Genomic DNA, 27,534 nt, shown 5'->3' with positions numbered 1-27,534 from the left:
TCAGTCCAACCTCGCCACTTTCAGGAATTATGATGAAATGATGAGAACAACACAAACACCCAGTCATCTCGAGGCAGGTGAAAATCCCTGACCCCGCCGGGAATCGAGCCCGGGACCCCGTGCTCGGGAAACGCGACCGCGAGACCACGAGCTGCGGACAATACTGTTGGTGTGCAAATTCTGACACTCACAGCGCCATCGAGTGTTCAAATTCCTGTTTTTTCCGGTTTTTTTTTTTTTCGATGACTTCTCTCACATCAATAATACCCTGTTCAAATTTGACGTCATTCTGAGCAGTGGTTCTCTTTCTACGGAGTTTTGAAACTGCAACTTTAACTACGGACACCCCGTGTGTGTTGAGGTCAGTCTGCAGCAGTGGACGGTCTCGTTGCAGGCGTGCTGCGCTGCCTGTGGGACGGCGTGTCGCGGCACTGCGAGGTGCGGGCGGGCAGCCTGGAGGTGCTGGGTTCGGAGCCCGGCTGCTGCCTGCGGCTGCCGCTGTGCCGCCTCCACCTGCGGCCGCACCCCGCCCTGCCCCGCGCCTTCACGCTGGGCACCGACCCCGAGGCTCCCGCGGCCGCCTTCCAGGTGAGTCCAGCCTACACAATCTCCAGGTGTCACCTTTCTTTTTGCATGGCACCCCGCCCCAACCTTTGTTGTGGATGTCACCCTCTGTCCTTTGGAGTCTTTTGTATCAAACGTGGACCCGCCTTCGTAGCCGAGGTCGCTAACCCACCTGTGGTCAGTGGCGCTAGACTCAGAGGTAAGCAGGTTCGATCCCGGGTGGTGGATGGAATTTTCACTGCCAGTATTTCGATCGCAAGGGGAGGAGAGTTAGTGGCGTAATGTTCCTGAACACCAGTCTTGAATACATTCCAAACCTCTTCACAATGTCACACGAAGAAAGGGAGTGTTAATGGTGGTCTGTCCGCCGGAATGGGACGTTAAACGCCGTAGGTTATTGGTGATTCCGAAAGGAGCGGGCTACGTCGCGGCACTGCATTTCACCCACTCTCCCTTTAATCAACAACAACATAAACCCAGAACCACGCTGTGCAAGCACTCAACACAATCACTCACACAACACAAAATATCAACTTGACAGTTACGGTCGTAGAAAGGCAAGTGCGAACCATCCCCACCAGGACCTTGCCGTCAGTGGCATCTGCCCCCCCCCCCCCCCCTAAGCTCATTCCAGGAGTATCGGACTATTGTCTCTACATGATGCCTGTTACCGACACAGAATGACGTTTGCATCATCAATTAAACGTCTGACCACAAAAGTGGGTGGAACCTGATGGATATTTGTCATGGGTGCCCAGTGTAATACAATCCAAGACAAAAAGGAAGTATCAGAATAGGACGGAAGTCAGTAGATGAGATGTACGTGTTCTGACAAAACACAGTTTCAGAAAAATTGGATAATTTATTCAGGAGATATAGCCTCACAAACTGAGCAAATCAATAATGTGTTGGTCCACCGCTGGCCCTTATGCATGCAGTTATTCTGCTTCGCATGGTTTGACAGAGTTGTTGGACGTCCTCGTGGGGGAATGCCGTGCCAAATGCTGTCCAATTGGAGCTTTACATCGACAAAATCCCGAGCTGGTTGGAGGGCCCTGCCCCCAATGCTCCAAACGTTCTCAGTTGGCGAGATCTATCGACTCACCACGTACAGACCAACACTACCTTGCTGAAATGGAAGCCCAGAATGGCTTGCCATCAAGGGCAACAAAACGGGGCGTATACTATCTATAATATCATTAACGTACCGCTGTGCTTACAGGGTGCCGCATATGGCAACCAAAGGAGTCGTATGAACAGAAATGGCACCCAACGCCACACTTCTGGTTGTTGGGCCATATGGCGAGTGACACGTTGGCATCCCGCCACTGTCCGTGGCTTCTCCAGACGCGTCTTTGCTGATCAATGGGGCTCAGTTCGAAGCGAGGCCCATCACTAAAGACCATTCTACTCCAGTCAGTGAGATTCCCCGCCGAAGACATGAATGTCAATGGTTCAAAAGAAAATGCTTGACAGACTTTCCTGGTTGTATCCTAACTAAACAAAGAGAGAGCATCATTTAAATGTCCAAAAATGCTTAGGAACTGATTTGTATTTAAATGTAAGTCATATATCTGCTACAAATTGTCAGCAACTCACTTCCTATCATAGTCACTCAAAGTTTAATCGGCTGGTAAAAACTGCTACAATTTGTTCGTAATGTACTCTATTACATAATGAATAATTTTGTCAGAAGATGGACTGCCCAATCTTTTAGAAGTCTCGCAAGCAGATCTGTAATTGGTAAGTTACCTCATTTCCAGCAACTTCCAGTGGTGTAGAACCTGGCAGGAGATTTGCGAATAGGATAAGTTTTCTTACAGCAAATATGTCTACACGCTGGCTATTAATGTATTTGAGGTTCACTTTACCCTAAATGCACAATAAAATTTAGTAAATATAACCCACTCGCGCACATGTAGTATCTATGAAGTAAGAGTGTAGAAAGATTTCTACGGTCTTTAAAACTTGCTTTATATCGCAGAATCTTTAATTCGTAAGGATGGATGCCGTGCTTCTTTCTTTGCAAAAGTAACGTTAAATTGTGGATAGTGCAGGATAATCTACATCGGTACTCCGGAAACCACCTGAGAGTGCGTAGCGGAGGGTACTTCTGGTACCACTAACTGATCCCACCCTTCCCTGTTCCTCTCGCGAATGGAGTATGGGAGGAATGATTATCGTCAGGCCTCTGAATTGGCTCTAATTTCTCGAATTTTCTCGTCTTGGTCATTTCGCGAGATGTATGTGGGAAGAAGTAACACGGCATGTTGTCCGACTCTTCCAGAAAAGTACTCTGTCAAAATTTCAGTAGTAAACTTCTCCCTAAATGCACAACGCCTCTCTTACAATGTCTGCGAATAGCATTATTTTAAACATAGCTGCGCAACAGCAACGGTTCCACGCTCTCCATCTTCCATGTACTTAATTTTATTTATCTGACAAACCCTATTCTTAGGGCTGTATTTTATTTGGACTAATGGAGCTATGGAGATGTTTGTAAAAATGGCAATGACATATCACTCCATGTTGATGTAATACTGCCACCTTCTGAAGAAGATAGATTTAAATCTATCGAAACCTAGGTAGAGATTACTTTATCCTTTGCAACTGGTCGGCTGTTTTTAATCTAATTAAGTCTGCGAATAGAGTTACTTGAGCACCTGTGTAACGCTCTCCCACCGACCAAACGATTCTATGACGAAACGCGCCCCTCCTCGTTGTATCTCTCTATCAGTCCTGCCGAGCGAGGTGGTGCAGTGGTTAGACACTGGACTCGCATTCGGGAGGACGACTGTTCAGTCCCGCGTCCGGCCATCCTGATTTAGGTTTTCCGTGATTTCCCTAAATCGCTCCAGGCAAATGCTGGGATGGTTCCTTTGAAAGGGCACGGCCGACTTCCTTCCCCATCCTTCCCTAATCCGATGAGACCGATGACCTCGCTGTTTGGTCTCTTCCCCCAAACAACCCAACCCAATCTATCAGTCCTACCTGGTTATGATTCTAGATTGATGGACAGTACTCAAGACCAAGCGCCTTGTAAGCCACATCCTTCGTGGGTGAGCTAGATTTTCTTAAAATCCTTCCTATGAATCATTGTGACATCCGTTTTTCGTACTATTTGTTTTATGTGATTGTTCCTTTTCTGGTTGTTCCTTTTCTGGATAGTGAATCCTAGATATTTTGCGCTAGATACTGTTTTCAGCAGTTAGTCATAAATAGTGTAGTTGTTCAGTACTTATTTTCTTTTTCAGTGAATGCGTTTTTATGTTAGTGGTGCTGCATTCATGACTGCTACTACTGTTCCCAAATACTGACCAGTTCTTGACAACAAATTCAAAAGAAGAATGAATGTACTACAATACATGAGTATTTTTTAAGAAGTTGTCCCGACGAAGTTCGATGATGAACACGAAATACATACAGCACGTTTACATGCAACTAACCCTTTGAGTGGATCTGTCCCAGACAATTATTCTGCATAGAATTATTAACTGAAAGTATGCAAAATAAGTAAGCTTTCAGATGCTTCATTCAATAAACTCAACAATACCTATATAGAAAATGTTGCTGAATTCAGGAATTTGACAATATCTGTAATCAGTAATCCCATTCCTGCTTCACAGAGAATCAAAGTCTCACATATAAAATAGCTTCTAACCGCTGATTACTTTACAAATGCGCTAATGTGTTAATTTGACTTTAATCATGTAAAACTATGCTGAATATTTGAAACACTAAGTTGTTTTTATTAATTTCGAATTATCCACCCGAAGACTGGCGAAAAAAAAAACAGAAATGGTAAACAACAAACTTAAAGCCCTCTTTATATATTCATGAAAGACTTTTTTGGCAAATTGTATAGTTTCAAAAATAGACATAGTCCCCCAATTCGTACCAAGGCTCTTGGAGGGCTTCTGTTGGTTTTAAGGATGAAAGCTACAATCACGTAAGGCGAAAGACTAGGGCCCAGGTACCATCATGTGTCATTTTCTGTTACTACCTTATTGACATGAATACCTCTGAAACTGGCAGGCCTTCGCAATCAACACGGATTGAATAAGATTTAAAATCTCAATAATAGGGTAATAAAAAGAGGTAGGCTTTGATTAATAACAGTTTCAGCTAACCAAATTATCAAGTAGCCCTTAATTTAATTAAAAGGGAACAGGCAGGCCTTCAATAACAACAGCTTCAGTTAAGTGAGATTACCAAATAGAAAACAGGCAGGCCTTGATGAATAAGTGCTTCATTTAATTAACCAAGGGTTGGAATTGGCTCTTCACGAGGGGCGCACCATAAGGCTTATACGCGAGGAGACCAAGACTACACCAAATAGCAAGGCTAAGAAAGGTTACAACGAGAATACCGCCCTTCCAAGTGCCTTTCCGTTGGGGTACAGACCGACAAAGAACTATTGACACAGCAAGATCAATTACATGAAAGCAATAGTAACTAGCCAAACGGTATACTAGTGTAACTGCAAGGTATCGCCTCTACAACGACGGCGAAACGCCCGAAAGAAAACTAGGCTGTCAAACCCATTTACATAGCCTCAGCAATTGCAAATTTTGTGACGCAGGCACCTCCTAAGCCAATATAATTAACAGAGCGATGACGGCTGCAGTGCCCGAAGTATTTCGAAACCAGCACCCGCTCCTATTACTTACATTGCGAGCGAAGAGGACGGGGGGGGGGGGAGGGCGCGGGCGCGGGCGCGGGCGCGGGCGCGGGCGCGGGCGCGGGCGCGGAATGCGGCTTCTTTACGACTATCTAACGACTTCCAGAGGCAACAGAAATTTGATTTTCAGTATTTCATATAATTAATGAATGACTTTCAAAATTTTAAATACCGTCGTAATCTACTCATTAAGAAATAAAATCGTGGGTTAAAGGCTTATCGGAAGTATTAAAGTTGGAAACTCGGTACTTTTCTTCAGGCAGCGTAATTCACGGTTTGCAGATTATCCACACCATATTCGTCCAGTATTTAAGAATGAGAACAGTGAACGGCTTCTGACAAACATTACACTTAATTTCGAACCTTTTCGAAACTTTTATCGGTTACACGACCAAAAATTAACGAAAAGAAAAATGTTTAACTTACTAAATTTTCGTCGTTCGTACAGCAAGACTTCTGCATCAGGCGCGACGTTTCAATTAAGTATTTCTTCACTAATGACCCTATTCGTAATAGGAGCAGCCGGCGCTCTCGCGCTACTGACAATGTTTCTTTCAGTATCACAGCACCAAGTACTTCAGAGAATAAAGTCAAGGTTAAGGGCATTGGTTCACAGGCCGTGGTTGACGCTCTGCGTGTATTTCTTGGAGGTATTTTGAATTTTATCATCACAAAGTCTGATACAGTCTGTCAAGTTTCCGGTTGCCTTACAGTAGCTATTAGTCGCTGTGGAGGCACTGAGGGTATTGGTGGCCTTAAAAGTTTTAATAATCGTGACATCATTACATACCCTACTTTTAATATTGATGAAGTTTGCAATAATGACATTGGTACTCCTTACTTTTACTCTACGATGCCTTCCGTAATTAGGATAAGCAGCCCTCGTACATTGCACTTGTATTACGGAGATGTTTCGGGAACTCAAATTGGAATCACTGGATGGAAGGTGACGTTCCTCTCGATAGCCACAATTGAGAAAATTTAGAGAATCGGTATTTGAGGCTGACTGCAGAACGATTCTACGGCCGCCAACGAACGTTTCGCATAGGGACCATGAAATTTAGGGCTCGTGCGGAAGACTATAAATGTCGTTTCTCTCTCGCTCTATTTGCAAGTGTAACAGAAAAGGCAATGACTCAGTAGTGGTTCAGGGTACCATCCCCCACATACTGCACGGTGACTAGCGGAGTATATACGTAGATGGAGATATTTTGCAAAGGGTATCCACGTGTACCGTTGAATGTACAAGGTATGTTTAAAAATTTGCGGAACATTGGTAATTTCGCGCCAATGGTGTGTTGGAGCCAAATGCGGTTGGCACCCCTGCGTACGTGTGTACAATGTGTAACTACGGGAAGTTTCATTGTTGTATATCGGTTTGTTATTCTTCAGTGCTGTCTAGAGTAGAACGTTGTGTCGCACAGCTTGTGAATTTAGAGATGGCGGAGTTACAGGAGCAACCCGTCTGAATTAAGTTTTGCGAGAAACTCACCAAAATCTTAGCAGACACACACCAAATGTCAAGAATCCTACTATGATGACCACTTAAGCCGTACTCGGTGTTACAGAATAGTTCACACGGGACCGGACGCAAGTTAAAAATGACCCTCGTTCAGGACGCTCTTCGACGTCTACCGACAACGCTGACTTCACGAACGTCAACGAAATTGTGAGTGCCAATTGAAGACTGATTGCCCGAGAGACTGCAGAAGAATTTAACATTTCAGTTGGATAATGTCATGAAATCGTGACACAACATCTTGAAATGCATCGTATTCCCACCAAGTTCGTTCCATGGGCTATGAGTCAGGAACAGAAAGACCTTCGCCTCGAGCCGGCCGGGATCGATGTTGAGCGCCCTTATGCCCCCCCCCCCTCGAGCCGGCCTGGGTGGCCGAGCGGTTCTAGGCGCTGCAGTCTGGAACCGCGCGACCGCTACCTGCCTCGGGGCATGGATGTGTGTGATGTCCTTAGTTAGGTTTAAGTAGCTCTAAGTTCTAGGGGACTGATGACCATAGCTGTTAAGTCCCATAGTGCTCAGAGCCATTTGAACCATTTTTGAACCTTCGCCTCGCAATCTGTGAAGACCGCCTGGATCGCGCAAATGAGAATATGTTCAGCAAGAGAACCATAAGTGGTGACGAGATGTGGGTCTGTGGCTATGATACTGAGAGCACTCCGTTTTCAGGTCACAAGTGGCCCATCGGGTGCATCTGACCGCTCTGTCATCCTGAGCTGAGGATGCGAATAGGACGGGCGTGTGGTCAGCACACTATTCGGTCGAGCAGCTCCTCAATTGGCATCACGAGGCTGAGTGCACCCCCGAAAAATGGCAACAGCGCATGGCGGCCCGGTTGGTCACCCATCTAAATGCCGGCCACGCCCGACAGCGCTTAACTTCGGTGATCTGACGGGAACCGGTCTGTGATACTGATCCCAAGGTTAAATCTTCACAACGCGCCGGGAAAGCATTAGGTCAGGTGAAATGTCAAATCCATGCTGATAGTTTTCTTCGACTTAGAAGGATTAGTTCATCATGGATTCGTGTCTCGTGCACAAACTGTTAATCGATTATACTATCGAGACGTGTTGCGACGCTTGCGAGAAAATGTGACAAGAAAACGGCCTGAAATGTGGCGAGACAATTCATAGCTCATCAATTACGATAACGCACATGGAGCCCTGTTCATGCGTAACTATTGCATAAAAAAACGAAAGCACTGTGCTGCCTCGTCCTCCGTACTCTCCTTACCTGGCCGTTGCGGACTTCATTTTGTTTCCAAAGTTGAAAACCCCTTTGGAAGGACGAAGATCTGCAACGATAGATGAGATAAAAGAAAATTCGCGCGATCCAGCAAAAGGCGTACCAAGACTGCTTCCAGAACTGGAAACGGCTTTCGGGTACTGATTGTGGAGGAGAGTATTTCGAAGGAGATAATGCGCGATAAATACTAGGTAAGCGTGGAAAAATTTTCTGAACAAAGTTCCGGAATTTTTTGAACCGACCTTACACTTGGAAAAGTATGTGATTTTACGACACGTGCTTCAGCGGGTATGACGTCATAAACAAGGAGATATGTGCAAAACTAGCTTTTTACAAAGAGTGTTTTTTTTTTTACACTTGAGAGTTCGATTCTTTAAAGAATCAGGGGTGGGAGGAAGGGTTACTGCTTTATTCCTGACAGTGACAGTCTGTTCCACAACCGGCTCTATGTGTCTGAAAACAACTGAGACACTGAAACGGGCCGCATCTCGGAGAGCCCACTCCTCTATTCCTTCTTACAGGAATAGAAGTTTAAAAACAAAAGAGAAACGCTTGTCGTGTGCAGATGTCTTGTTCAGTGCCGGGTGGAGTGAGGAATGATCTGTTTTGTGTCACTGCGCCATAAAAACTGGCCCCGCTTTTAACATCGGCCGCGTTATGGAGATTGACTACAACTGGTTAGTGCCAGCTGTTCCGTAAGGCGAGGGTACTCGAAGGAAGTCGTAAAGGGCCGCGACGCCAATAAAAAAACAAGTCGCTCGCGACCCCGCAGTGATACGTAACAGTACTGCTGCTGCTGTTGCTGCGGCCACGCGGCCCCATTCCGCCGTACTGCTCCCGCCCCTCTTCGGCGCCGCGGTATCAGCTGATTTACGACGAGTGTCGAAGCCGGGCGGTGACGTCCGATGTCACTCGCCTAGCACACACTCCTACAGAAAAAATCTGTTCCGCTCCCATGTGGCACGTCACAGACTCCGGACAACCGTAGCAGGCGTTAGTGTAGCAGCGACACCCAAAGCCTTATTTACACTGGAGTGAATGTAAGCGAACTCTGCGATGGCGATCGAGCACTCGCAGACAATTCTCCAGTGTTCGCTGCAATTCGCCTCTATCTGTGAACACGCGTTTACACCAGAGGGAACGAAAGACAACACGAAATAACGAGAGTATCCTACGATCGCTGCGTTATTGTTTCTTGGCGCTGATAGTATTCACACAGGGTACAACATATGTACACTAACCTAAAAAAAGTCTCATCACCAAGGAGTTGTTTTGCGATGTTAAGAAAATTTGGAGGAGTGTTTCTACATCTGAAAGATGGCGCCTGTTCAAATTTCGCGCCAGTCGCAGTAGAATGGCGGTAGTAGCGCCACTATGAGGATGCATGTTAAGTTTTGCTTTAATACTCGCTGTAAGGATCTTGAGCGTTACTTACTTATGAGGTTCGACGTAATGAGTTACCCATGAATGCTCTTAAGGCGACAAAGATTGCATTATAAACACCTCAGTGAGTTTGAACGGGGTCGTGTAATAGGGCTGCGAAAAGCTGGATATTGCTTCTGCGATACCGAATAAATGTAGCCACCGCACATTATTGACGGCAGCATGACCACGAGAATGTACGGTCGCATGAAGACCATGCTGAGGACGGCCACGTGGCACTGTAACACCGAAAAAGCAGAATGCATGGGACCTGCTACCGATATATAATTTTTTTTAATTGTATGTAAATATTTGTAATTTAAATGCTTCCTTTTAATAGGTAAGGACATTGCTTCACTGTATGTGTACATTTAGGTAGAAGTCTGTGGACGTTTTATTGTATTTATCTGTGTTTTACTGTGAAACTTGTAATATCTGGGAAAAACCCAAAGGAATTATTTGCATCGACTAGCAACGATAATAGCAGTGCTTGTGCGTTGTAAAATCTTTGGGTAGGGGGTTGTTGCGCAGAGCGCGCGGAGAGAGAGAGAGAGAGAGAGAGAGAGAGAGAGAGAGAGAGACGGGTTCCAGCGCTTGTGGTGTGCGGAAGTGTGGTGTCAACGCCAGAGTACCATTTCGGCGGCATCATGTATGCGCGCCTGCCAGATGACTAGTAGCAGGAGGAAGGACAGTGGACGGGCGGAAGAGGCTGTATTAATTACGGTTGCCCGTTCCTGTAATTAGCCGTGGCCCCACAAGATGCTATCGTCTTCAACAACAGCAGCAGTTCCAGCAACACAGATTCGTCGTCGGCTTCGAGTTCCGTCGCACGCACAGCGCTGAAGTGAGACTGTTCATTGGTAGAAAGTATTAACGGCTAACCCAGCAGCACAACTGAATGTGATTTGATTAATGAACTTTATTTAAATAATAATCAGTGAAATCCATTGCGACTGTCCTCATTGCCCCCATTTATTGTTACCAAGCGGTCTCCTTGTTCCCTTATATGCTAACCGAAGTTTGAGAATCTATCACTGGAAAAAATCCAGATCTAAAGAAAATGCACAAATTAAGAGTGCGGAAGTTTTATTTATTTTACATATAGCTTGGAGCACATGGCTGTTTGGTTTGGTACGTACTCTAGTCTTTATTCTGTTAAAGTCAGTGAAAAAAAGGCTCAGTTGTTCAGACAATAATATGAAATCCAATTTGAAAACTAAGTAGCTGCAAGGTAAAAAGTGATTGCCTTTGTCTAAATTTCTTTGATGATGTTATGTTGAGGTCTCTCAGTCATTTTTCACGTAACGAAGTTCAATACTAACATACAGTTTAAGTGGATATTTTCAAATCATTACTCAATTGTCGTTTTCAAAATTTAATGAGAAACTTAACGTAAAAGTGACTTATCAGTTTTCTTTATCATTACATACTCACTTAAAATTAGTGCAAAAAAAAAAAAAACATGGCAACCTTTAGCTGCCACGTCAGTGTTTAATAATAAATGTTTTTCTTTCCCATTACCTTTTACAGGATTTTGGACGTAAATTGCGCTAGTGGGCTGGCGACCGTAATTATTTCTTTTCGTTCATTAGTGTAACATTGCGGATTCGTGATCAGTGGTACCCCTTTTCTGTCCAGTGTTGTTCGTGAGTGAATGCACAAAATAACTTTCATTTTTCCAAATCGTAGCCCTGTTCGGTTTAATTTTTTAATTTTAGTAGACTTTTCTATCAGAAAGACCGGTTGTACGCTTTCCCCCTACTTATCGGTACCACTTCTTCGGGAAAGATGGCCTTATCCAATTAGAAAAATTCCATTAGGTATACACGCGATCCACGGTCATACTTTATATCGCAAGCAGAATAGGCCGATTAGTAAGGGGGAGGTTACAGCACTACCGAGAGGGAAGACCCTCGTGTTCGGCGTATGGCTCTGGCGCATCTTACTACTTCTGCATCAGCCATCTGAACAGCAGTTGGTACCACTCGACACAACGAGCTGTTGCAAATCGATTACTTCGGGGACAGGTCCTAGCCAGACGCCCTGTGGCGTGCATTCCACAGTCCCCAAACCTCCACCTTTTGCAGTTTTCAGTGGTGCCAAGTGAGAGCTCATTTGAGGAAGCTGGTTTCCACATTTCTGCTGCTATTGCTCCTTACCTCAGGCCTTGGTGTTCTTGGAATAGTTGATATTCTATATTTCTTCAATGGTGGGTCATTGGGATCATGGTTTCTGATGGAAGACTCATGGAGGACGTCTCCGTTTAGCTTCCTCTGCGTTGAGAACCTTCTGTAAATTAAATTATTATTATTATTATTATTTCTTTCTATTCTCAGACGTTATGTCTGGTCAAAAATGGACAGTGACGCGGACCTTGATCAAGCGTGACTTCCTTGTAACTGTATGGTATATGTTATATTGCATTTAGGAACTTTCGGGTCATTGACATGTATCAATAATTACAGACTTTTGTAGTTGTATATATATGTTTGGATGTAGCTGTATTGCATTGATGTACTGGTGAATATTGTGAGGTATGACTCCTGTAGTTGATAGTATAATTGGGATAATGTCGACTTTATCCTGATGCCACATGTCCTTGACTTCCTCAGCCAGTTGGATGTATTTTTCAATTTTTTCTCCTGTTTTCTTCTGTATATTTGTTGTGTTGGGTATGGATATTTCAATTAGTTGTGTTAATTTCTTCTTTTTATTGGTGAGTATGATGTCAGGTTTGTTATGTGGTGTTGTTTTATCTGTTATAATCGTTCTGTTCCAGTATAATTTGTATTCATCATTCTCCAGTACATTTTGTGGTGTGTACTTGTATGTGGGAACGTGTTGTTTTATTAGTTTATGTTTTATGGCAAGTTGTTGATGTATTATTTTTGCTACATTGTCATGTCTTCTGGGGTATTCTGTATTTGCTAGTATTGTACATCCGCTTGTGATGTGATCTACTGTTTCTATTTGTTGTTTGCAAAGTCTGCATTTATCTGTTGTGGTATTGGGATCTTTAATAATATGCTTGCTGTAATATCTGGTGTTTATTGTTTGATCCTGTATTGCAATCATAAATCCTTCCGTCTCACTGTATATATTGCCTTTTCTTAGCCATGTGTTGGATGCGTCTTGATCTATGTGTGGCTGTGTTAGATGATACGGGTGCTTGCCGTGTAGTGTTTTCTTTTTCCAATTTACTTTCTTTGTATCTGTTGATGTTATGTGATCTAAAGGGTTGTAGAAGTGGTTATGAAATTGCAATGGTGTGGCTGATGTATTTATATGAGTGATTGCTTTGTGTATTTTGCTAGTTTCTGCTCGTTCTAGAAAGAATTTTCTTAAATTGTCTACCTGCCCATAATGTAGGTTTTTTATATCTATAAATCCCCTTCCACCTTCCTTTCTGCTTAATGTGAATCTTTCTGTTGCTGAATGTATGTGATGTATTCTATATTTGTGGCATTGTGATCGTGTAAGTGTATTGAGTGCTTCTAGGTCTGTGTCACTCCATTTCACTACTCCAAATGAGTAGGTCAATACTGGTATAGCATAAGTATTTATAGCTTTTGTCTTGTTTCTTGCTGTCAATTCTGTTTTCAGTATTTTTGTTAGTCTTTGTCTATATTTTTCTTTTAGTTCTTCTTTAATATTTGTATTATCTATTCCTATTTTTTGTCTGTATCCTAGATATTTATAGGCATCTGTTTTTTCCATCGCTTCTATGCAGTCGCTGTGGTTATCCAATATGTAATCTTCTTGTTTTGTGTGTTTGCCCTTGACTATGCTATTTTTCTTACATTTGTCTGTTCCAAAAGCCATATTTATATCATTGCTGAATACTTCTGTTATCTTTAGTAATTGGTTGAGTTGTTGATTTGTTGCTGCCAGTAGTTTTAGATCATCCATGTATAGCAAATGTGTGATTTTGTGTGGGTATGTTCCAGTAATATTGTATCCATAATTTGTATTATTTAGCATGTTGGATAGTGGGTTCAGAGCAAGACAGAACCAGAAAGGACTTAATGAGTCTCCTTGGTATATTCCACGCTTAATCTGTATTGGCTGTGATGTGATGTTATCTGAATTTGTTTGGATATTAAGTGTGGTTTTCCAGTTTTTCATTACTGTGTTTAGAAACTGTATCAATTTAGGATCTACTTTGTATATTTCCAAAATCTGTAGTAACCATGAGTGGGGTACACTATCAAAGGCTTTTTGGTAATCAATGTATGCGTAGTGTAGGGACCTTTGTTTAGTTTTAGCTTGATATGTCACCTCTGTATCTATTATCAATTGTTCTTTACATCCTCGTGCTCCTTTGCAGCAGCCTTTTTGTTCTTCATTTATAATTTTGTTCTGTGTTGTATGTGTCATTAATTTCTGTGTAATGACTGAAGTTAATATTTTGTAGATTGTTGGTAGGCATGTTATGGGGCGATATTTAGCTGGGTTTGCTGTGTCTGCTTGATCTTTAGGTTTCAGATAGGTTATTCCATGTGCAAGTGTATCAGGGAATGTGTATGGGTCTGCAATGTAACTGTTAAATAATTTAGTTAGATGTGAATGTGTTGAGGTGAACTTCTTTAGCCAGTAATTTGCTATTTTATCATTTCCAGGGGCTTTCCAATTGTGTGTAGAATTAATTGCTCGGGTGACTTCATGTTGCAAAATTTTCACTTCAGGCATTTGTGGTATCATCTTGTATGTGTCTGTTTCTGCTTGTATCCACCGTGCATGCCTGTTATGTTGTACCGGGTTTGACCATATGCTGCTCCAGAAGTGTTCCATGTCTGTTATGTTTGGTGGATTGTCTATTTTAATGTGTGTGTTATCCATTGTTTGGTAAAATCTCTTTTGGTTTGTGATGAATGTTTGGTTTTGTTTCCTTCTATTTTCACTTTTTTTGTATCTTCTAAGTCGTTTGGCCAATGCTTGCAATTTCTGCTTTTTTTTCATCTAATTGCTCTATTGCTTCTTGTTGTGCGATTTTACCTAACCTTTTTCGTTTTTTTGTCTGATATTTCATTTCTTATAAATTGTGTTAGCTGTCCGATGTCTTTTCTCAGTTTTTCTATTCTGATCTGTAACCTGTGTTGCCATGCTGGTTTTCTGCGTTTCTTCTGTGTGTTGGTTTGTTCTGATCTCTGCCTAGTGTGTATATTTAGTGTAGTGAGTGCTCCTATATAAACCAGTAGTTGTAACTCTTCCATAGTTGTGTTTTCATTTATTTTGTTGTGTATGATTGTGTTGATAGTTTTTATTGTTGTTTCGACTTGTGGGTTATTTGGCGGTCTATGCAAGAATGGTCTAATGTCTGTATTTGTGTCTTTGTATTCTATATATGTCAGCTGAAATGTCTCTTCTATATCTAACACGTGTGTCTCTTCGTGTTCTATTTGTGCTTGTTCTGGTGGCTGCGTTAAGATTTCGTTTTCCTCTGATTGTTTAATTGATGCGTGTTGGTCTTTGTTTGTTTGCTCTGGGATGTTTGAGTCCATTACTGTGTTTTCTTCTTCTTCTTCTGATTGCACATTATTTTGTTCCAGTATTTGTTGTACTTGTTGTTTGATGTTTTCTAATTCTGACTGGGGTATCCTGTTATTTTTGATTATTACACGGATCTGATCAGCTAGTCGTTGTTCTGTTAAAAATTTTAATTCCGGGTATCTTGTAATAAATGTTGTGTATACTTGTGATCTGTATCCAGTTGTGTTGGTTCCTAGGTTTGTTGCTTGGTAATAACAGAACATGAGGTGTCGATTAACTTCATCTGACCATCTCATCCTCTGTCTTTGTTTTCCTTCTAGGGTGGTTGCAGGAAGCATATCCTGCAAAACACCTCTATTTGGATTTAAATCATTTTCCAGTTGGCTAGCAGTGTCGTTACCACTGTGGGCGGGCATAGGGTTCAACCGTCGTCCCCGACCATGACGGCGCTTGTCCGAGGCTTCTTTAGTTCTGTCCTGAACCAAGTAATCACACTAAAAGGGGGGTTAGCCCTATTAGTGGTTTGTTCTTTTCGTCGCCTTTTACGACTGGCAGAACATATTATTATTATTATTATTATTATTATTATTATTATTATTATTATTATTATTATTTCATATTTCCCACACACTCTGCAATGCCAAAAAATTTGAGCATCGACGTAGAGTTCAGTAGAGATGCAGCACAACCTCGAACTGAGGAAGGAAATCAGCCGTATCTATTTTGAAGGTACAGTGACTGCATTATTTAGGGAAGCCACGGAACCTGGACGCCCGGATGAAAGTCTGAACGACATGGTGCAGTGGTGATACACATTGCAACGTAATCTGTAAAAGAAATTGATATAGGCCAAAGCAGTGAATTAAATTTGTACCAGCTCCGGGATTCAAACTCGGGGCTCCTGCTATTTAGGCAGACACATCATCTGTTACGCCACACTGGCGCTAGACATACCACAGCTAGATGGACTACCGTAGTACACCTGACATTCCAACTCACGCCTCAGTCCACTGCTAATCGCCTTCTAAACGCGCATCAGTATTGCAGACACACCCCGAAATTGGGATAGTATCTTTGCAATGATTGACATGCGGTTAATCCTTCCTATACCTCAGGTGTAGGTGATATATTAATCATATATCGTTGGTATTCCTGAGAGTACTGAGTCTCACCTTTAACCCATTTCTGCCTAGCGTAACATATATGTCACATAACATTCTGCCATGCTTATCTCTTGTTGGTAACAATTATTGTTTGGAGTACCTATTGTTGTATGCCTCTCAAATAAAAACTTTCTATTATTGATACGTAGGAGTGTTTCTGTCAACAGAAAGCAGGAAGAGGACGCTTCCAATGATTTAATTCATGAAGGCTTTTTCTGAATACGATTATGTCTTGGAATAATAAGTGGGTGTTCTCTCGCAATATATAATACAAATTTTAAAACTTTCGCTTGATTTTAATGTTAAAAATTCCTGAAATTTGAGATATAGGTTAGCCACAAGATGAAATTCATTGTTACAGTTCCTAGTCCATTTTTTAATTGTATGTTGCACATACGTTACACTAGACACAACAGTCAGTGTAATAAATTCCTTGTGTGTCAGAGGCCTGTTGTGAATGACATCCTGGTACTCTTGAGGAGGAGGAGGAGGAGGAGGAGAAGGAGGGGGGGGAGGAAGAAAAAGAATACATAGATGTATCTATCGAGTCTCCTGAAGCTCATATGGAGTCGGATAAACATTCTGGTGAAGAAGATGGTGGTAGAAAGATAATTTTGGACCAAGGCAACTTCATGTTGGTGCCGAAGCGGTTTTGACGTATAAAAACAGGTTAGGTGGTGAACCTGAGACTGATCACTGTCGTCATGGCATTAATATGTGAGGCGATACTCCAAACATGTGAAAAAAGAATCTCTATGCCCCAACCACTAGTTATTGGAGAATATAACAAGAATATGGGTTGGGGGGGAGGGGGGAAGGTGGGTTCTTGTCAGGATATCGCTCTCTGTACAGTTCTGCTGCCTGCGTAGCATTTCGCCTACCTTCAACAACAATAATAAAAGAAACGTTACGTCGATGCAGTTTGTAGGACGGACAGCCTTTACCGTATTTAAAAGGACTAAACTGCTGTACTAAATGTAGCTGCACATAAGAAAACAGTATTGCAATTACTGTTCTGCTAACTTAAATTCCCCATAGATGAGTAGCATTTCTACCTTCTCTTCGTTGGTGTACATTCTACTCACACAACTCTTCAACTGACGATGTTTGACGGAATGACGGGTGCGCATTCTACTTACGTTTACATTTGTACTCTGTCTACGTCAGCACGTGGATGTGTTCCATTACCCCGAGTACCTGCACTAAGCAGCGTCAATGTTGTGTTATGTAATTAATAACGTTGTATTTCAGTGATGGTACACTATGATACATTTTTGAGCAGGTCTTTAGGAGTGGAAATGAATTCTTTCTTTTGCTACCGCCTTTATCCCGCATTGTGCGCAGGGTCGGCAGGGTTGAGTACAGATTTGGCATGGTTAAGTTAAGGGGTGGCCGGATGTCCTTCCTGCCGCCACCCCATACCCCCTGGGATGGAATTAGTGCATCCCAGCTGTCTGCGTCTAGTGTAAATCGTGAAATAGTGTGAAATAGTGTGAATGTCTTTCAAATGTCTGCGAGTCGTGGAACTGAGGCGGGACATGGGGACCAGCCCAGTATTCACCTAGTAGAATGTGGGATACCGCCTAAAAACCACATCCAGGTTGGTCAGCACACCGGCCGCCGTCGTTAATCCGCCGGGCGGATTCGATCCGGGGCCGGCGCGCCTACCCGAGTCCAGGAAGCAGCGCGTTACCGCTCTCGGCTATCCTGGCGGGTTAGGAGAGGAAATGAATTACCGGATAAAAAAATACAGGGTGCTATTTAAAAAAGTCATACTGCTGTGCATATCATTGTAAAAAAAACAAAGCTACAACAAAGGCAATCAAGCCGACTGCTGTCCCCCTGACGGCTAAGGAACATTTGCTTGAAACATAGTGTACTTTGCATTTGGACAAACAGTTATTTAGGGTGGTCAGGATAAATGGGACACCCTTCTACAGAAAAGTAAGAATGAATACGCCACAACTACAGTTTCCGTGCTGTGATATGTTACCTAAGTTCCAATGCAACAATCCCTAGAGGGCCTAGTCACATTGCAGGTTATTCATATCAAAGTAGAGTGCTTCATGACATCAGATACGGCAAGAATAATCATCTGGTAGCTATGGTGCCACAGAAAGAAAAGGACGATCTGCCACAAAAAGGCCCGCAGCTCGTGGTCGTGCGGTAGCGTTCTCGCTTCCCGCGCCCGGGTTCCCGGGTTCGATTCCCGGCGGGGTCAGGGATTTTCTCTGCCTCGTGGTGGCTGGGTGTTGTGTGATGTCCTTAGGTTTGTTAGGTTTAAGTAGTTCTAAGTTCTAGGGGACTGATGGCCATAGATGTTAAGTCCCATAGTGCTCAGAGCCATTTTTTTGCCACAAAAACCTGCAAAGGCACTAAAAGAACAATGTGCTGCAAATGTGATGTTGGTTTACCTATAGTGTTTTGACAGAAAATGAGTCCTGTTTCCTAAACACGGTATAAGTGACATACAATGCATTATTTTATTTACTGACATGAAATTCTCGGACAATGTATGTTGTGCATAGCGTGAATGTATGTTACACCCTCTTTAAGTAATTGGCTCTGAGCACAATGGGACTTAACATCTGAGGTCATCAGTCCCCTAGAACTTAGAATTACTTAAACCTAACTAACCTAAGGGCATCACACACATCCATGCCCGAGGCAGGATTCGAACCTGCGACCGTAGCGGTCGCGCGGTTCCATACTGAAGCGCCTAGAACCGCTCGGCCACACCGGCCGGCTTGAGTAATTAATTACTTCTTTGTTTAGATTGTTGTAGTATGTTTCTTTGGTTGGTTGGTTGTTTTGGGGAAGGAGACCAGACAGCGTGGTCATAGGTCTCATCGGATTAAGGAAGGATGGGGATGGAAGTCGGCCGTGCCCTTTCAGAGGAACCATCCCGGCATTTGCCTGGAGTGATTTAGGGAAATCACGGAAAACCTAAATCAGGATGGCCGGACGCGGGATTGAACCGTCGTCCTCCCGAATGTGAGTCCAGTGTTATGTTTCTTTGATGACGGTAACAAATACGTATCTTATCTAATTTGCAATGTTGAGAAGCGAAAATTAATTCAGGCGAAAATGGGTTAATTCATTGCTTTGGCCTACGTCGTCGTCATAAATAAAGGTGAGATTCAACTCATCTCAGAAATACCAGCTATATAATGATCGATGTAGAGGAAAAGGTGCCTGCAGACGTGAAGGACTTGAAAAACCTTTCCAATTAGACGGGTGAACATGCCCTTCAGGGTGTCCCACCCATTCATGCCGTACGACTTCTCTTTATGGTTAAAGTAATCTCTTCGTATGCCTGGTTAGATGTAAATAAAATACATAAATAAAAACTCTAGCCCACTCTGTGCAATATCGAGTCGAGAATGAGAAACGGGAAGCAGTGCAGAATTTTTCGCAAGCGACGAGGTCTTCCTGTATTATTTAAAAGATTGCGTGATTCTCTGGCTAGCCAAGATGTTACGCTCTCGGTCATAACAGATTTCTCTGTCCTCAAAGGCAGTTTGAAACCCTCGGCATATCTAGGACGCCATATAATATCCCGCTCCTTCACTATTTTTTCCGTTAGACTACAATGAAACATTAACCTGGCGTGCTATGCGTGCTCACATAGCGTAAGAGGCAGTCCGAAGCACTAAAATGAATTATCGAAGGACGGTTAGCTTAAAGGGAGCTGAATTTGGGAGACGCCCGGGTGAGTACAGTGTTAGAGAGGAGCTTTTAATTTCTCACTGAGTTATGGCGACCTTTATAAAGTAATTTACGGGCGGGGGCAGCCAGACGCCTGATGAAGGGATTAAAATACGCGCCCCGGATTTATGGGGTGGCAGCGCAGTACGGTGTGGCGCCGCTAGATGTCACCAGTGGGCGGGCGGATTGCAAAGTAGACCCCGGCACCGAGCCGGCCGCGGGGTATTCGGCTATTCGGGTCGGCAGCTCTGCTCTTCTTTCCCGAGAATCCGCTTACGGCTCAGCTACCCACGTTCCGAACTGAGCCGCTAGCGCAGGGGTTTAATGCAGTATTCCGCCGGATGGCAACCGTTCAGGAGCGCTCTAGAGATTCGATACGAAGTACTGGTGAATGAAAACGCCAAAAAACGGATACCCATCTGTTCTGCCATGATTGCTTCGTCTGTGAAACAGTGTCGATGAGAATCGATTTGGAATCATTTCTTTCTAGGCAAATACGATGGTAATCCCAAAAGTAAGGTCTGTTTATTTCTACAATGGTTTAAATAAGTTTACAGCTTGAACATTTAGCTATTTTTAGACATTATCACCATTTCTGTCGATGCATTTTTGTAGACGCTGTGGCAGTTTCTGTATGTCCATGTCCTACCAGCTCGCCGCCATGATATTCAGAAAGTTATGAACCTCTTCTTCCCCTCCAGCGCTTCGCATTTCCCTACGGGCCTGCCCACAAATCCCACCACCACCACCACCACCACCTCTATCCCCACGCGTGCCCTGCCTATATTGCGCATCTGTTAGCCACGTAATCCGGCGTACACTATATAAGGGACCCATTGTCTCTGGCAGCTTGGTACAGAGTTACTGCATTTCTTTGGTTTCTCGCCCCAGTTAGTTTTTTGTCTTTGTTACACTGAAAATAGTATTGACATTATTCGCAGTGTCTCTTGTGTGAAAACTCTCCATTCACTCTCAGAATTTTCGACGACAGCAGTAATACTCATTTTACTTCTCGCCCTCAAGCTAATATCCGGTACTGAATTGTTCAATCTAGGGCCCTGTTATCCGGTAGTGGTAGCTGCACATCAACAGTGATACACCAGGAATGCTATGGATACGTTTGCTGAAGAAGAGTTGGCCAATAAAACACCTCATGCCTGGGTTCACAGAATACATTGGAGGAGCGGCATGATGAAACTGTTTCCACAACGGCGGCTGCCACGTCACGGTATCGTAGCATGTGTACATAGTCGCCAACTTGAAACCGTTTTGTTTTGTAGATTCAGACGAGTTTACATGACAGGCTTATTCACAATTCTGAACGTATTTTCATAGAAATAACGTTGACCAGGATATCAAACCAAATGAATCATAATTACATAACACTGTGCGAGGAATGGCCAGAGACCGTGGCTCCCTTATATCTACACATTTTGAAGATATACCTGAAGAACCTCTGAAAGTTCGTCAGTGGAGTTTTGGTTCACCACGTATAGCTTCGTCACCGGTCCAAATAGGACTAGGCCAACGTCTACCAACAAAAATCATAGCAACACAGATTAGCAACAAATTACGGTATTTTACTAATACGAGTAGATATTCTATAATAGTCAGCTCTAGTCTTAAGTTGGTGCGTGACACTAGTTCAGTATTCACTCGCACTGAACTGTGTTTAACTCTGATCTAGTCCTCAATTCAGTGAACCATAACTAATGTACCCAGAAGTATGTCCAGTTGGACTCTTCACGACAACGGCTGCGGATAAGTCCTGATGCTGTTTCGAGGCACGGTGTTGACAATGTCGAACTGACTGCTGACAAGCGGACCATCAGACCTGTTAATCACAAATCTTGATAAGTCTTAGTTGTGTTGTAGAAGGACGTGTCCTGAGTACCTTGCTAGCGACTTTTCATGCGACGGACCCTAGTTTGCGAGAAAATCGATGTTGAAGTTTTGGGTGTACCTCTTAAATCCGTAACGTTAAATCGGTCTCCGGCGAGCGAGCATGGTGGAGAGAATAAGGTTCATGTCCCCCTCCCTGGTGGTATGTGTTCAAGCCCCACCCATATACTTTCTTTTTTCTCGAATTCATCGTACATAATCTCATTGAATAGTATATGTCATGCAAAGTTATTAAAAAGTAATTTTCGTCATAATAATATAATTAATAAATTAAATCATTACAGCTCACTTCTTAAAATGTGTGTTCCATTTGTGGTTCATAATTACAATTCCAAGTGTTCGGATAGTTCCAAGGAGGTATCAACGATGGATGAAGTATTACCAGCTGCGGAGGAAAAACAGACAAAAGTTCTCATCTCTAATTTTGCTCTCGATTGTGTAGTTAGTACGGCACAAACCGACTGCCAGAGGCAATCGACGTACAATAGATCCCTTGAGGAACAAGGAGGGAAAACTGATTTGAGCAAGATGTCATTCCTTCACAGTACAGAGTAATATAACTGGATCATTAAAGATATTCCGTTAAGTTTTCTTATGTACCCAACAACCATCAGGCAAATTTTGTGGAAATCTTCAAAAGAAGAGTTGACCAGTCGACTCATAAATTAAAAATGTAATTGTGACCTGCACGGTATCAGGGAAGTAGACGGAAACGGTACGCGAAGAGGTTTTAAAATCTCTCATTGTTCTGTACATAGGAAAAGAAAAATTTCTTTACATTATTGATTCGTGGGAGACCACACAGACCAGACGCTTCACTATCATATCTTTGTAGCTGAAAGACAAGCACGCACCTGCATGCGTCCCACCTAATAGCAATTTAGTTTTACAACCCTGCGGTGTTCATCTTTACAGGCAGGTTAAAGTTTTCGCAAGAAAAAAAACTTCAAAATGCTCCCGACTTGCTAAATACTAAAATGGATAATTCGTTTCGAGCGAAGATTCCATAAAATATATTCTTCAACTTTGCATTAATTAGTGCATCTGCTTTCATAGGAATCATCAAAGACGCGCGGTTCGTATCGAATGTGATCGAAGAAAGTGTTTTTTTTTTTTTAATTTCAAGGATCTATGTTTTCTGGTATTGCATCTGAATAACTACTACAAGGCTGTAGCTTTTGTTAAATGTGCGTGGCGCTATACCAGTTTCTGTTTTGGTTTCTTCTGCGACGATACGATCCGTAATTCTCTTCTAGTAGAGCAAGTAATACAAGCAATAGCCACTAAAACAGTTTTGTAATCCATTCTGAAACAAACGGAATACACACTTGAAAGAATTTTGCTGTAATTCGTGAACTTTCAGTGAAACTACTGTAAACTTCATGTATAAATAAAAAAAATATATAAAATAATGAAATTTATGTACTTAAATTTTGACGTATGAAAACTGATAAACCTTAACTCATGAAAAACATAAATTTTGACGTAAGCAGCGCTATGCTATGGCCCTGTGAAATCAATCTGAACCTTTCCGTGAGAAGTAAACTGAAAAATTCTTACCTCGTGATGGTGTCGCCAGATAACCCTCTCTATATGTCTGCTCATGGCACACCTTAGTGCAATGCTGGCCTATCTCCTAATACTGGATAACATTTGTCTGAGATCTGAATTACGAGAAAAACTGACTTTACTTAGTGACACAGCTGCACAGCTGGTCGTCTGATTACTAAAGAGCACATGACTGTGATCTGACAGAAATTCTGGAATATTTTAATTTAGATAAATGACTGGATCGGGACTGGCAATGTCTTAAGGGAAAATTATACTTTTATAGTTGACTGGTAAAACAATTATATTCTGAAAATTTCTTACATTATTGATAAAGATATACAATCCATTACACGGGAAAATTGAATATATTACAAATCTGGGTCAACTGATGCTGACGTGACAAATCACAAAAGATTGAAACAAATTCATATTAACATCTCAGACAAGTCAATAAAAATAATGAATTTACCTTACAATAAATGGTTGACTTAATTACATTGTTGATTTTTCGTTATATTAACAATTATTCATTTGTTCATCATCTCATTCTATCATATCATTTAGCTCTGCGGTTGATCACAATTATTATTCCGTTCCCTATGATAATATTTTACAATTTGTTCAGCACTGTGACTTTAACAACCACTAACTATAAACTGCGCTGTGCCAGCGATGGATTACAGCTACATTGTAGCAGCGAGCGACTGCAACTGCCGCAGAGACTGCTCTGACCTGCTACTCTATTGCAGCTCTCTTTCCACAGGGGCAAAGATATTTTATGTCTCGGGCAGCGCCTGTGAATTGTCGTTCTAGCAAGTGAGCAATACAACGAGATTACATTTGCTCCAGCAGGTTGGTGAACCCCTTACACTACAACGGCGAAAATTACTAATTCAGAATAATTTTGCACGACATATACTATTTAATGATTTTTGTACGATGAAATTAAAAAAAAAAAAAGCACACGGGTTCGGTTTGAACCCATACCGCCAGGGTCATGGCCGTTTAACCGTCACCACCCTCTTATAACCCAAAATCGATTCATTAATTTTTGAGTTCGTTTAAATTTGGGTGGCTGGTCAGTTTCACAGCGCAGCATAGCACTCAGAGAGCGACACGGTGCAGAGAGAGGTAGAAGCCATAGAATTTAAATATTCGTATTTCATAGTACTCATCTGTTACTGTTCTTAGTTGTTGGAGGAAATTGTAGGCGCATAATCCATGTCCATGCTGGATTCTGAAATGCAACTTTATAAACTGGTCTAGAGGATGCTCGCTTCATTTTCTAGTTGAGTCTGCTGTCGAACAGAAACGTTTTAGTCATGTCACCAAAATACAATGAAGACCAGCCTCAGTGCTAACTCAGTCCAAGCACATAACTCATACTGAGCAAGAACAAAGACTTCTCTCTCACAACATATAGCAAAGAAAATACTATCGTATATCGGTTTATTTATGCAAATTCATCTTTGCAGCATACATTACAAAACCAAAGTACAAATAACTATTTATCATTGCATCCCTTTAAAAAGTCCATTATAACCACACTACTTGCATACAGAATTTACATATGTAGTCGTTTATACATATTGGTATTGCTATATGATAGTGGATTGCTGGGTTTTGAGTCTTCATTCTTGGAATCGGTTGTTTCATATGATCCAAGGTCGGTTAGTGCTTTTATCTCACCATAATCAGTTTTATTTCACCGTGAACCTCAGCTCCTTCCACTACGCTTGCTCGATCGAGACATATTTGTCACGAATATAGGAGGTACGCATGAAACTTCAACATCAATTTTCTCGGAAATTAGGGGCCGTCGCGTGAGAAGGCACTAGCTAGGTATTCAGGGCAGGTCCCTCTACAACACACCTAAGACTCATCTAAATCCGTTGTTAACAGGTCTGATAGTCCCCATGTGAGGCCGTGCGTCTGCTTATATCCGGCACTTGGCGGATGCATGTCCACATGAGAACTAATTGTTGTGCGCCCTCCCTGGACGCTGGACTCCACTCAGCGCTGCTTGAGTCACATGCAGCTCGGAGCTCTTGTGTTTAGGCTGTGTACCTCCTATAAGACATCGACACTTGCACTATCAGAAAATCTAGGGATCAGTATTTCACGTCCCATCGACAACGAGGTCATTAAAATATCAGGAAATGTAGGAGATGCAAAAATAATAGTTAATCTCCTGAAACATTTCGTTACTAGAGGTGGGCTGCGATTCTCCGCAGCGCGAAGTAAAATTTTAGTAACATGAAAAACTGCACCAGAGTATCAGTCAGTGGTCAAACCGGAAAGATTAAAAACCTGAAATATTTAAGACAGATAAACGGAGAAAATGGTTTGGAAAAAATTTCCGTAGACAAAATGGTACCACAACAGAAAAAGCATATGGAATAATTAAGGATATTTACAATGAAAATTGCTGGTAGGAAAAAGGAAATACAATGCATTAGAAGACTGTAGGAAGCCGGAATGCCTGCCACTGAATTATAAATAAGATATAAACCAGAAGTATTGCATAGAAGAATTATCAGGAAAATTGTCGTCTTTCATACGCAGAATCTAAGAAGTGAAGTAGCAGTGATTAAATTACTACGTAAGAAAAAGAACTATAAAGAGAAGTAAGATTTTTATGAAAGTGCACTGATGGTAAGGTTCACAATACGTGAAAAACACAGATCATGAAGTATCGCTGGATTAATTGAGAGGGAGAAGGAGCAGCAGCAGATACCAGTGTTTTAAGAAGGAACGACTCAAAATTCAAAGTTATAAACAGTAAGGAAACAGATATGGTCTGAGAAAAAAAAGACAGTTAAAAGATGATACTCTCGGAGGAAAGGAATACAGCAGAATTTTGCACGTGACCCTTAGTCGGCCATGACGACAAGACAAGAAAATCTCCAGTCTTCCGACTCGTATGGTAGGGTGGGCACAACCGGATTCTTTTTACATGATAGTGCATAGCTCATAGATTGCTACAAAGGGAAGGCTCCTTGATAATCATAATGTAAAATTTAACGTAGAAAAAGTTGCTTCTTATGGAATACAACACAGGAGCACTTGCGGCTAAAACGCAACATTGCTTGATATTGTCCGTCCTATCTTTAAATTAGTCATTTTACTTAATATACTTATCAGGTTTCATCGTGTGATTAAAGTTTTCGCATTAGGTTTCCTTTTTTTATAATTTACCCCCAACATTTATTGGAAGTCGGAACCAGCTCTTGTTTGCAATGATTAATCCCACCAAACGTAATACGAGAAAACTGCTCAACTTACTCTTTGACATTTCTTTAAAAATGAAGAATATTTTGTTGATTCCGCCATGAAGGCGATCTCTTAGATTTTATTTTTTGAGCAAACAGCTCGCATCTTTCTCAGTCCCCGTAGGTACGATTTTTCAGCGTTTTTGTTACATTCTGTTGCCTCCAGTTAAACGGCACTATCTTTGGTCAACATTATCATAATCACATCATAATCTTGTGTGTCTGTTGACAGGTTCCACATGCCATTACTACCTCCATAATCCCGTTCCACTCAAACTTCTCTGTTGTCAAGTACCTTCCTCTTTTCACTTCATACAGAATTTTTATTCTTCTTCTTCCTATTTTCTTCTGTCCATTCGTGGTTTCTCTTTTACTTGCAGTATATATCCCATCCAGTTTGCATTCCTTTTCTGAATGACGTATGGGACAGTGCTTTGTTCCCCCTATCGTTTCCCCCCCTCTCCCCCCTCTGCTTAAGACAATATTACTACTCACGGCACATATTGGTTGAAAGCACCGATGATGGCTGCTAATCGGTTGAAATCGATTTGCAAAAATGAACAAATAAAACATGATTTTGCGACTGGTTGCTGCATATTTGGTAATTTTATGGTTTACGGTCGCTGCACGACTCGGGAACCACATGGAGCCCACCATTCATAAATATCCTCAGTCTCACTGTAGGTACTTGGAACTACGTCCCTTTGTTGCACTACTCAGTGAGCGATGTTGACGCGTTCTACTACGTCGATGACGTCCTACTGGCCTCGACGTCTTCAGTGGCGCGTGATCCAAGGTGTCGGCTGTCGCAGATAGACGCGGAAGCGCGCGCTGACAGCGCCTCTGGCGGCAGTGCGTCACATCCGCCGCCACCGGCGAGGCTAAACGTAAGCGCAGTGAGTGAAGACAGCAGTCGTGGCAGACTGGCTGTGTGAACACTAGCCGACAGCAAGGCTTCAGACAGCCGCTGTGGTGCTGGGTTATGGCGCTGCGCTCAATTTCTCCTCAATGTTTACA

At 42.4% G+C, this 27,534-nt stretch overlaps 1 protein-coding gene across 1 annotated transcript in view; it reads left to right on the top strand.

Moving 5' to 3' along the window:
- The window catches only part of LOC126161229 (uncharacterized), a 477,655-nt gene that overhangs the window by 289,481 nt on the left and 160,640 nt on the right, over window positions 1-27,534 (top strand). Inside the window, exon 2 of the mRNA XM_049916971.1 lies at window positions 395-588. Coding sequence (XP_049772928.1) covers window positions 395-588 — 194 coding nt within the window. The remainder of the gene's footprint in view (window positions 1-394; window positions 589-27,534) is intronic.

This window comes from Schistocerca cancellata, chromosome 2, assembly GCF_023864275.1.
Source record: "Schistocerca cancellata isolate TAMUIC-IGC-003103 chromosome 2, iqSchCanc2.1, whole genome shotgun sequence".
Classification (NCBI taxonomy): Eukaryota; Metazoa; Arthropoda; class Insecta; order Orthoptera; family Acrididae; genus Schistocerca; species Schistocerca cancellata.
This window is presented reverse-complemented; position numbering and strand designations above follow the sequence as displayed.